We start from the raw sequence: 12,818 nt of genomic DNA, 5'->3' as shown, positions 1-12,818 counted from the left end.
CTTCTTATTCCCGCCCCTCTTCGTTCCCCACCTGCCACGTACTGGGCCGAGCTCTCGCTAGGCTTGGTGGGTCCGTGCGATTGGCCGGGGCCCGCGCGAGTCTGCCAGCGAGGTGCGGCAGCCCCGGAGGGCAACTGAGTGGGCTGTGACCGCAGCCTTCCCCCAACGCCCCAGAGCCCGACGGTGGCGGCCTCGCACGGGTCGGATCAGCGGAGACCCGCGGAGGGGCGGCAGTGGCGGCCTCGGGAAAACGGTATGGCCGCTGGAGACGGGGGCGCGGCCGATTTCTCGGTCCGGGCGGGCCGGGAGACGTGGAAACGCTTCGAGGGCCTCTTTCGAACCGGCGAGCGTGGGGCGGGTGGGGTCGGAGGGGTCGTGGGAAGGCGCTGGAGGCCGAGGACTGAGGCCGGGCCGGGCCTCGCCTTGAGGAGAGGCCACGGCGGGGGAGGGGATGGGTGGGGGAGTGCCACTGGCCACCGTGGCAACGAGGCGGACCTATGGGGGGCTTTAGGACGTGTTTGTGCCAGCAAGGGCACTTGTGTTGATCCCGCCTGGCACCAAGGAGTCGGACAGCCAGAGGGAGCGGAGAGGGACTTTTGGAGATCTGGGATGGTCCAGTGCCTAACCCTCAGAGGGGCATGGAAGGGTGAGAAGTGGGGAGAATGGCGCCTATGGGAATTAGTTGATTGGGGGTCACCTGGGGAAGCCTTGTTCCTTGACTGTGTTAGTGTTGCATCAAGCGCCGTCTGGAGGCCAAACCCAGTCTAGTAGTGGTGATGACAACTAACTTTTCAAGAGTTTACTTTGCTAGGCAATGTGCTAAGTAGTTCAGATTCACAGTCTCATTTAATGGTCACAAGGATTCTTCCAAATTTAGATATTCCCATTTTGCAGTTGACGAAAGTGAGACTTGGAGAAGTATTTGCCTGAGGTCACACAGCTAGTGGGAGAAATCTTTACCATCATCGCTGGCTCTGGTCAGGCAGGATTCGAGGCTCCTTGCATTCTTTAGAGTACTCGAGGGTTGGTTTTGCTTAGGGTTTCTTAAAGAAAATTTCTACCCTCTGGAGTTGCCTAAGCAAATTCATTGAACAGGGCCCTCACCACCGGGCTGGTGGAGGTTTGGTCACTGAACCTGGATCCTCGTTCAAAGAGGCAGGCTTTTTATATGTTTCCTTGGGCATGTCCCTTTACTTTCCAGTTCTGAGAACAGGGTTCCTGTTGGAAGATTTCACAAGTTAGTGGCCGAGTCATTTCTGGACTTCAGAGGGAGTAGGGCAAAGACACGATGAAAGGAGAAATAGGAAGCAGAAAAAGCTGTGAGGATGTCACCAGCAGCCCTGGGAACTAGTAGTTCATAGCAGTCTCTACTTTGTGATTGAGGCTAGAGATAAAGAGGACTTGGATTCTACTGTTACATAAAAAATTGGGGGATAGGATTTTCCCTGGAAAGGAAAATTTCGTGGTGCTTTTGTTTTTGTGATGACTTGTTTTATACCATGCCTTATGGAGATGACTGCACAAAATGGAGACAGCCTTAGGAAAGAAGACCTGATTCCTGGCCTCAGATAGTTGACACTCCAAGGGAAGCACTAGCCAGTAAGTGAATTTGCAGGCAAACATGGCAAGTGTCAAGTATTTAAAAAGAGGCTCATATTTTCAGATTCATTGGAACTGGGCAACAATTCCTTTATGATCAAAAGGATTATGCCAATTATATTCATTGTTGGAAATGTCTCTAATTAGGGTTATGTCCGTTGTAGGGAGTCACCTCTAGCTAGTGTGGAGGCTTGACTTAGGAACTGACCTGATAATACTGCCTTCTCTTAATTTCTCTATCTGAACTTTATCACTTGTCATTCATGTTTTGTTTAGGGAACAAAAAGTATTAAAAGTCTTTACTTACTGTGTGTCAGGTGCTATTCTAGAAGCTACTGAGAATAGGTAGTACTGTCCTGCTGAAGCTAAGCCCTGGTCCTTCAAGTACATTATTGACGGTTTACACATCCTGTAGGGAAGAGAAGATTACATAGATTGATTTGCTGAAGTTCTTTATTACTCTCAGGCTGCAAGGCAAACAAAGCAAAATCTTACCATCTTACTGAAGTAATTGTACTTCAGAACTTGGCACGCAGTAGGTATTTAAGTGTTTGCCAAATGAAGAGGGCTGGTTTGGCTCACAGGTGAAGGGGTTGTATGGAGGTTTCAGTTAATCAAAGTCTTCAGGAAAAGTCCATCGTCAGAATTGGCAAATAAAACACTGACTGTATTCTCTTTTTATGTTAAGACAAGCGTAGCATCTGGATGGTAGAACATAGTCCACTCTGTTCTTAACTGACCTTAGAGTGTTAGATTCTGTGTTTAATGCACCATTTTAAGATGGGCATTAAAGATTCATTCATAAAATTAATTTGTTCAGAGGGTGGCAAAGGAGTCTAGAGACAATCATTTGATAAGTACTTAATTGGAAGGACATGTGGCATTTATATGAGGATACTAGGGCGTTTATGTATACTATTGATTAAATGAATTAGGATTCATGAACACTTTCTTCAAATATTTGAAGTGTTGGTGTGTTGGGGGCCAGGTAGAGTGTTTTCACACACACACAAAGAAGCAGATGTAGAGAACTAGGAAAACTAAATATGTTAATAAAATAACACATTTAAGAGAAGAAAGCAGAATGCTGCTAGTAGAAAAACATAGTTTTGAAACCAATGTGACCAGTAGGAAATGCTCTGTGGTTACAAATAATGTGTTCATGAACATCTTGGTCTTGGAAAGAAGAGATAGGCCTTGAGAAGAAGAGATATTAACATATTAAGCAAAAGTGTATTTTCTGTTATTATACAATAATGGTATAAATTACTAGAGACCGCAGGCATTATTTTGAATTTAGGATTGCAAAGTCATTATAGGAGAAGCACGCTGAATAACCTAAGATTAAAATAAAACCCAAGAAGGCAGAATTCAATAGCAAGTTAGTATTTAGTTCTCTGACACTGTCTTATTTTTAAGGGTGCTATCTAATCACACATACTCTGGTTTGGGGATGGGAGCATTACAGAAGATGGAGAAACAATAGTGGACAGTCTTGTTAGAAAACTCAGGAGGATGTCACTGATTTGTTCTTTGTCCTCAAGTTCTGAAAATAGGAAAATTGGAGAAAATGCTCATGAGGTCTTTCTTATTTTAGCGAGAAAAATTTGAGACTGTTTTAGTGTTCACACATACTTTCCTCTTCAGGGTTAGCATTTAATATACACAGGCTGGTAGGGTTTGGAAGCTAGTATTTAATGATTGTCCTTCCTTTAATGACTGTAGAATAATTAACTGTGCTAGGCATTGTTCTAGGCTCCAGAAATAACAGTGAACAAAACCATTTATTTCCCTATTTTCTAGTGGAAAAGAATAAAAATTAATACTTTTTTAATGTTTGGTAGTGATTAGTGCTTTGCAGAAAATGAAGCTGAATAAGAAAGTGACAGTAAAGCCATTTTAAATTAGATGGCCAGGAAAAACCTCTGAGAAGTTAACATTTGATCAGAGATCTAAATCATGTGAGGGGTGTGAAAAGGGCTCAAGGTTAAGGAAGCAGCAAGTGCCAAGTCTTAAGGAGAATGTAAAGTCTGAGTGTAGCAGAGTGGCCAGGGAGAGAGGTGGGAAATGAGGTTAGATCATGACCTTGTAGTTCTGGCTTTTATCAAGAGTGAGATGAGAATCTATTGGAAGATTTTAAAGTAGTTATACTAGATTTTATTTAACAGGATAACTCTGATGTGTTGAGGGTACCTTTGTTAAGCAAACAAAAGTGAAAAAGCAGTTAGGAGTCTTTTGCAGTAATCAGGCAAGAGATGATGGTGGCTTTGATTAAGTTGATAGAGGTGAAGGGTTGGACTCTACAGATATTTTGCAAGTTGTGGCAACTAGATTCATTGGCAATTTGGTATATGTAAGGTGTGCGGGAAAGAGAGGAACTAATTTTTTGTTTGTTTATCTTGAATATCTTAGGAGAATTGTCATTAATAGAGAATGGAGAAAACTACAAGAGAAGCACATTTTGAGGGGAAGATCAGGATTTTGTTCTAGACGTGTTAAGTAAGAAATCTAAATCAGATGAGCAGTTAAATATATGGGTAAAATAATAACAGACATAAAATAATAAAACTTATTTTCTTATGCACATAATAAAACCAGTTCCAGACCATTTTACCATAAATATGGTAACATCGGAACAGTGAATTTCCTTTGAAACTGAGAATTTCTTAGATTCTAATAGTAGCTTTGCGTTTTAGCTTTTAAAATATGTTTTATAGCTATTTAATCATCAAGACCATTTTGTCAGTTTTTCTCTAGAGTTACATATATAGAACATCCTGGAGTCCACCATGAATGGGCAGTTGGATCTGAGTGGGAAGCTAATCATCAAAGCTCAACTTGGGGAGGATATTCGACGAATTCCCATTCATAATGAAGATATTACTTATGATGAATTAGTGCTAATGATGCAGCGAGTCTTCAGAGGAAAACTTCTGAGTAATGATGAAGTTACAATAAAATATAAAGATGAAGGTAAGAGTGTTTCTCAAGTTTTTAAAAGTCTAAGTATTACATGTGTTCTTTTACCCATTTTTCATTGAACTCCGAATAAAAATTCTGTTTCCTCCTATGGTATTTGAGTACCACTTTCTTTAACTTAAGGGAATGCCCATGTAGTTAGTTATACTTATAAGTTAAAAATTTGCCAAGTGATTTATTATTAGAAGGGGGTTTTAAGTGATAGGATACTGTCACACATTTTTACAAGCCATTTGTTTTTCTTTTATGCCTGTACAATTCTGGCTTCCTTTTTGCTTTAAAACCAGTTTCACTCATATTTCCCACAGTGAAAGGGATGTTAGTACGTTTTGAATGAGAAAGGATTCGTGGTCAGCTAAGTATGGAAAAACTGTTTTTTTGCAGGAATTTTCAGAGCACGTAATATGCTAATGTACTTTCTCAGTTTATGCAGTGTTCCCAGGCTAATTTGACTACAAAACTTTTTATGGAGATGGATTTTACCAGACAAATATATCATCAACGACATAGTGTAATTGTATTAGTAGACTTTTTAATTTTTTTTCTGAAACATAAAGTATTTGTTTATTATTGCTATAATCAGGGCAAAATCTCTTAAAAACAATTGGCCTTGATAATGGAAATGTAATCAGAGTCATTATTTGCACATTTACAGTTTGTTCTCTGCTGTTCGGTCCGCAGGGTTTCACACCTGCCGCAGTAGACTCTTTATTTCTTTTTCTTTTAACCTGTCATCTTTGTTAACATCTCCAGTGAAATTGGGCTTTAGGTGGTTACCAGTATCTTTATTACTGCTGAATTTTCATCTTGATCTCAACACTTGGCACTGCTATCCACAGCATCGTTTTATAAATACTCTTATTTCTCTGACACTGTGCTGTCTCAGTTTTCTTATCTCTAATAGCTTCTTTGTTTCTCTCTGTGTGTTAGTTGAAAGTAATGTCAGCTGTTAGAATAAAAATCTTAAAATCTCGGTGGTTTAACACTCAAGAAATCATTCAGGGGCCCAGGTTGACAGAAGCTCAGATACCTTCAATACATGGCTTACAAGCTCCCCTTGAGCATCGGCATTCAGCAAGCAGATGCATGAAGATGGAGTGTAGAGGATCACACGGGAGATTATACTCTCTAGGCCTTGGGGTGGTGTATATCATTTCAGCCCACATCACATTGACCAGACCCCAGTCACGTGAGTGTGTTGAGATGTTAGTGGGTTGGGACTGTCCCCGGTTGGATAGCCACTTTCCAACCCTGTGGAAGAGGAGTATAAATCACTGATGGTCAACTAAGCCAATTATTTACTAGAGGTATAATATGCCTTTCATTTTTTCAATATTTCATACAATGTTGAAAAGTGAAAGTGTTAGGTGCTCAGTCGTGTCTGACTCTTTGCAACCCCATGGACTGTAGCCTGCCAGGCTCCTCTGTTTATGGAATTCTCCAGGTAAGAATACTGGAGTGGATAGTTATGCCCTCCTCCAGGGGATCTTCCTGACCCAGGAATCAAACTCAGATCTCTTGTGTCTCCTGCTTTGGCAGGCAGGTTCTTTACCAGCTGAGTCACAGGGGAAGCCCCTTCATCTAATGTTACCCAAAACTAGTTTTTGAGGGTCATCCATGTTAAGGAACAAAAAAGGAGAGAGTTTTCTTCTTATTATTCTCTTCCCTAGTAACCTCATCTATTTACAATACATTGATGATCCCATTTGACTTCCAAATGTGTACATAAATGTGATCAGTTTGTTCTTTTTTTGTTTGTTTGACTTTACAACTCAAGTTTTTAATGGTTTTACCTGAGATGATTTGCTCTTACCTCAAAGCTGGCAATGGACTTGGGCAAACTCCAGGAGATAGTGGGGGACAGGGAGGACTGGTGTACTGCAGTCCATGGAGTTATAAAGAGTTGGACACGGCTTAGTGACTGAACAACAAAACCTGAGATGATTTGCTCTCACCTCAGAATTGGCATATCTTAAACTGACTTTACTATTTTACTGCCTTTCTCTTAACTCATTTTTGTTTATGGAAGGGTCAGCCAACTCCTTCTTTAAAGGATCACATAATATTTTAGAATTGTGGGTCCTATAAGGCCTTGCTAACCTTTTTTCTAGAACCTTTTAAAAATACAAAAGCTATCCTTAGTTTGAATTCTTTAAGCCAAAATTTATCCATTGATTGCAGTCTGTAACTCCCTAGCTTAGGGTATCCTTGTTGTTGAAACTGTCTTCTGCATCTGGTTATCACATTGAATTTGTTTTTCATCGTGTTTTTTTAAAGTATACAGATTTGTGTTCCATAGACTGTATTGGGCACTAGTTTAGAGAGCTGACTTAGGTAAAGAATTCCTGATGTCATAGATAACTCTATTTCTGTTGGGGAAATCAGAAAAGAAAAAACCAGTTATAGAAAGTTTCCTTCTTTTACGTATGTACTTAAAAGTATGTTTATGAGTAGAATCCCTAAAGTTGAGCAATAGATGTGTGTGTTGTAAAAAAAAAAAAACAATAAAACACTGGTCTGCTGTAAAGAGATGATAAAACTTTCAGTTATGGCTTTTATTGCCATCTTTATCCAAAATAACGGGCCTAATCAGTGTTAAAATTGGTGTACAGAGCACAGCTGGAGCAGCCTCTCAGCCTCCCCATGACAACCCCGCTCCCCCAGCTGTGTCTGTGAGGATGCCTTGCAATGGCTTCTCTTCTGTTCTTTCTCTAGCCTTTTTTTTCCTAGCCCTTTGAAAGCTTTTGAGCAGGCAATTGATACGCTGATTATAGTAGTCTTTATCCTTGGGATCTAGGGGATTTCAGAATCTTGTGTACATGAGTATTTTTCCTGAGGAGAATGGATGGTTTTCATCTTAGTGTTGAGATGATTGGGGACCTGAAAGACTCAATTATCTACCCATTTATTAGAACAATTTTGCAGAAAAAAAATTTTGCAACCTTTTTAGTTACTGTTATATATGGCTTTCCCTCCATTTGTGTCAGTGGTGTTTTACTGTGCTTAGAATTAAAATTTGAACCTTGAGAATTATTATTACCTTGATTTCTGTAAATATATTTTAATATTTTAGAATAGAAAAGATTTCAGTCTAAATTGTAATTTCCTCCACGTGATTAGTAAAAAATTACATTAATCTTAGCTCTGTGTTGGCTCTTCTTATGAGAATAAGATAAATATCTTGCCCTGAAAGAAACAAAATTTATTTTGTATCTTTTTGGATAAATACATCTTCCCTAGATCCTTTATGCTTAAAGGTTTTATAGAAGATTCTCTATGCTCTGTGATCCACATTTTGCATTTTAATTGATATATATCCTAGCTTACTACTGATGCAAATCTGAAATTTTTATTTGTTACAGATGGAGATCTTATAACAATTTTTGATAGTTCTGACCTTTCCTTTGCAATTCAGTGTAGTAGGATACTGAAACTGACATTATTTGGTAAGTGCTAAACTTTCTAATATATTTACTCTTCTTTGTATTTTTATGAAATACTTTTTAGCTTTTTTCCTTTTAAAGTTTCAAAATTAAGTGATAATATTTTCTGCTAAATCAGAATTTATAAATTTTGAGGCTTAACTATATTCTTTGAAGATTAATAGAAAGTAAACATATTTTAAATAACCCATCTGCTGTTACCCTAAATAGTAATGTATGCAACTTATGTAAATGTTTCCAGGATTGAAAATAATTTCAGGGTTAAAACTGCAATTTAATTTATTTCTTTAAGAATATATAATTGTTTTCTAATGTAGTATGTTTTTATTTATTCTCAGGGTTTAATGTATAGGACTGATACTTACATGAGTTTAAGCAAGCTCCAGGAGTTGGTGATGGACAGGGAGACTTGGTGTGCTGCAGTCCATGGGGTCGCAAAGAGTCGGACATGACTAAGTGACTGAACTGATACTTTTTTTAGACATTATTTTTTAAGGAGTATTTCAGATCTGAGATAGTTCTGATTAAAAAACAAAAATAAACATAAGACTAAATTTAATCATATAGATTTTATTTTCTTACAGATCATGACAGATTTGCAAGGCAGAACACTTAAGGGAAAAGATAGAAATGATTGCAAAGTTAAAGTAGTAGCATGATTATGTGGAAAAAAATGTGGACTTTTTTCCTGGATGTTTTGGTTAGCATTTTTAAAAATTATGTAGCACTGACTCACACAGTTCCATGAAATAGGATCAATGACCAGTTGATTTAATTTGTATTTATTTCATCTCCATCTAAGAAGGGTGAATATGAATCACTTTAAAATGCTAATAACAAAAACTACTAAATTTTTTTAAAAAATAAAAGGTATCTCTTTACAATATTGAGTCTTAAAATACCTAATCACTATTGGCCAGCTATCAAGCATTAGGTAAACTGAAAATCTTCCATCTCAGAAACACTGAGAATGTACTGGATAAACAATACTGAATATATTTTTTGAATTACACACCTGAGCTTGCTCAGGAATGTGAGGAAGATGTCAGGGACCAAAATATAATTGAAATTAAAACCAGGGCCTGAAGTACCAAAAGCTGAGGCTTGGGATGCTTTTGGTAGTGATGCTGAAGGTTTTAGTCTGCATAATCTAAGGACTTGTCACTTGGTGTCTACATGGTATAGGTCTTGGGTCCTAGACCTTCAATGGCTATACTCTCAAAAAGCAGATTGTAGAAGAAAAATCTCTCTTCATTGGTAGAGGAAAAGTCAAGAAACTTGATAAAGGAAACTGTTATATATCCTGAGCTGTCAGGGGTTTGTGAAGGCTCTCTTAAGGATTTATAATCATGGTCCTTTGGGAACTCCCAGACCCGGATACCACCATGAAAAGTGCAAGAAACAAAGGCAAAAATCTTCTCTGGAGGGTATATGTTCTCAATCCAAATAACATAGGCTTCTCACAGATAAAATCCTGTTGATGAACTTAGAGTTCAAAACTGTAGGACACATGAAACATCCATGTAAACAAGAAACAGTAGGTACAGCTAATAGTGGAATTAGATTTCTAAGAACTTAGGAGAATTGTTAATAAAATATGTATTGTTATTAGATCTAAAAGAAGAAATAAGAATATAAGAACTAGGCATTATGGGAAAACATTAAAAAAAACTTAAGGTAGATAAACAGCAAGAATCTATTGTTTAGTATAGGGAATTATATTCAATATCTTGTAATAACCTATAATGGAAAAGAATCTGAAAAAGGAATACACACACATATGTGTGTGTATGTGTGTGTATAACTGAATCATTTTGCTGCACACCTGAAACTTAACATTGTAAATCAACTATATGTCAAAAAACAAATCCCTCAAAAAAGAACTTAAGATAACTTTTGGAAATGAAAAATATAATCATTGACATTAAATACTAAGTGGAGAGAACAACAGATAAGTCACAGCTGACGAGGGATTTAGTAAACTGGAAGGTAGTCTAAAGAAATGACAGAACAGAGCACAAAAGCACAGGGTTGGAGAATAATGAGAGAGAATTTGAGAAAGTCTAGCCTATTTCCTGGGGAAGGAAATGGCAACCCACTCCAGTATTCTTGCCTAGAGAATCCTGTGGATGGAGGAGCTTGGTGGGCTGCTTTCCATAGGGTCGCATGGAGTCGGACATGACTGAAGTGACTTAGCATGCATGCATGCATTGGAGAAGGAAATGGCAACCCACTCCAGTATTCTTGGCTGGAGAAGCCCAGGGACAGAGGAGCCTGGTGGGCTGCCGTCTATGGGATCGCACCGAGTCGGGCACGACTGAAGCAACTTAGCAGCAACAGCAGCAGCAGCCTATTTCCATTAAGACTCTAAACAGGGAGAGATTAGGGGAGTGGAAATATATGAAGAAGAAACGAATGAAGAATTTTTCAGAATTATATACATTATAGGTACCCTCAATTACAGGAGGCACAGTGAATCCTGGGCAGGGTAAGTAAAAATAAATCTCCATTGGATGTATTGTCATGAAACTGGAGAATATATAAGACAGAGAGATAATCTTCAAAGTAGTCTGTGTGAATTAGACTGATCACCTACAAATTTATCAGACTGTTAATAGACTTCTTCATACTAATAATAGAAAATAGATGACAGTAGAATAACATCTTCCACTCTTCAGAAAAAGATAGATCGAAAAGTAGCATTCTTTGGTCTGTTAAACTTAAGGAATAAGGGAAAATACAATCATTTTCAAACATTGACTAAGGATTTACCAGTCTTGGATCCTTGTTAAAAGAATTTTTTTAAATGGTTAGTCAGAAAGAATGAAATTGAGTCCAGAAAAATGGTGAAAGATGCAAGAAGTTGTGAGTAAATAAACTGGCTAGCGTGTATAAATTTAAATGAGCACTGATTATTTAAAAATAATAGCTGTAGGAATATAGAAACAAGATGGGACAAAATACTGAGAAATAATTATATATAAGAACGGAGAGGATGATAGGAATTAAAATATTGTTAAAGACTTGGATTATTTGGGAGGAAGATAGTAATTAGGTTTTTTAAATTGAAGTATGCATTTCTAAAATGTAAGTGTGATTATTGAAAGACTGGAAATAGCTGGTAAAGGGAAAAGAAGGAAACAAAGGGTACTTGGTTAGCTAAATGGTGAGGAATGAGGAAAAGAAACAGAAAATTTAGTAAATAGAAAGTAGCACAAAATACTAGCCACAGTACAGGTAAACAGACAAACAAAGTTAAAAGACAGACTCTTATATTGATTAAACAGAATTTTGTTACATGCTGATTATAAGAGATGGAGAAGCTCTATACAGTCAGCAAAAACAAGACCAGGAGCAGACTGTGGCTCAGATCATGAACTGCTTATTGCCAAATTCAGACTTAAATTGAAGAAAGTAGGGAAAACCACTAGACCATTCAGGTATGACCTAGATCAAATCCCTTATGAGTATACAGTGGAAGTGACAAATAGATTTAAGGGACTAGACCTGATAGACAGAGTGCCTGATGAACTATGGACAGAGGTTTGTGATATTGTACAGGAGACAGAGATAAAGAAAATCCCCATGGAAAAGAAATGCAAAAAAGCAAAATGGCTGTCTGAGGAGGCCTTACAGATAGCTGGGAAGAGAAGAGAAGCGAAAAGCAAAGGAGAAAAGGAAAGATATTCTCATCTGAATGCAGAGTTGCAAAGAATAGCAAGGAGAGATAAGAAAGCCTTCCTCAGCGATCAGTGCAAACAAATAGAGGAAAACAACAGATTGGGAAAGATTAGAGACCTCTTCAAGAAAATTAGAGATACCAAAGGAACATTTCATGCAAAGATAGGCTCGATAAAGGACAGAAATGGTATGGACCTAACAGAAGCAGAAGATATTAAGAAGAGGTGGCAAGAATACACAGAAGAACTGTACAAAAAAGATCTTCACGACCCACATAATCACGATGGTGTGATCACTCACCTAGAGCCAGACATCCTGGAATGGGAAGTCAAGTGGGCCTTAGAAAGCATCACTACAAACAAAGCTAGTGGAGGTGATGGAATTCCAGTTGAGCTATTTCAAATCCTCAGAGGTGATGCTGTGAAAGTGCTGCACTCGATATGCCAGCAAATTTGGAAAACTCAGCAGTGGCCACAGGACTGGAGAAGGTCAGTTTTCGTTCCAATCCCAAAGAAAGGCAATGCCAAAGAATGCTCAAACTACCTCACAATTGCACTCATCTCACATGCTAGTAAAGTAATGCTCAAAATTCTCCAAGCCAGGCTTCAGCAATACGTGAACCGTGAACTTCCAGATGTTCAAGCTGGTTTTAGAAAAGGCAGAGGAACCAGAGATCAAATTGCCAATATCCGCTGGATCATCGAAAAAGCAAGAGAGTTCCAGAAAAACATCTATTTCTGCTTTATTGACTATGCCAAAGCCTTTGACTGTGTGGATCACAATAAACTGTGGAAAATTCTGAAAGAGATGGGAATACCAGACCATCTGACCTGTCTCTTGAGAAAACTGTATGCAGGTCAGGAAGCAACAGGTAGAACTGGACATGGAACAACAGACTGGTTCCAAATAGGAAAAGGAGTACGCCAAGGTTGTATATTGTCACCCTGCTTATTTAACTTATATGCAGAGTACATCATGAGAAACGCTGGCCTGGAAGAAACACAAGCTGGAGTCAAGATTGCCGGGAGAAATATCAATAACCTCAGATATGCGGATGACACCACCCTTATGGCAGAAAGTGAAGAACTAAAGAGCCTCTTGATGAAGGTGAAGGAG

At 38.4% G+C, this 12,818-nt stretch overlaps 1 protein-coding gene across 4 annotated transcripts in view; it reads left to right on the top strand.

The window, feature by feature from the left end:
- Positions 1-97: 97 nt before the first annotated feature.
- TFG (trafficking from ER to golgi regulator) overlaps positions 98-12,818 on the top strand; it is a 34,486-nt gene continuing 21,765 nt past the window's right edge. For all 4 annotated transcript variants that reach the window (XM_081572449.1, XM_081572448.1, XM_081572447.1 and 1 more), the window contains exons 1-3: positions 98-253; positions 4,346-4,572; positions 7,941-8,024. In XM_081572449.1, the coding sequence (XP_081428575.1) occupies positions 4,389-4,572; positions 7,941-8,024 (268 nt within the window). In that variant the 5' untranslated portion in view covers positions 98-253; positions 4,346-4,388. The remainder of the gene's footprint in view (positions 254-4,345; positions 4,573-7,940; positions 8,025-12,818) is intronic.

Source organism: Giraffa tippelskirchi, chromosome 2 (assembly GCF_054371585.1).
Source record: "Giraffa tippelskirchi isolate mGirTip1 chromosome 2, T2T-mGirTip1v1.2.pri, whole genome shotgun sequence".
NCBI lineage: Eukaryota > Metazoa > Chordata > Mammalia > Artiodactyla > Giraffidae > Giraffa > Giraffa tippelskirchi.
This window is presented reverse-complemented; position numbering and strand designations above follow the sequence as displayed.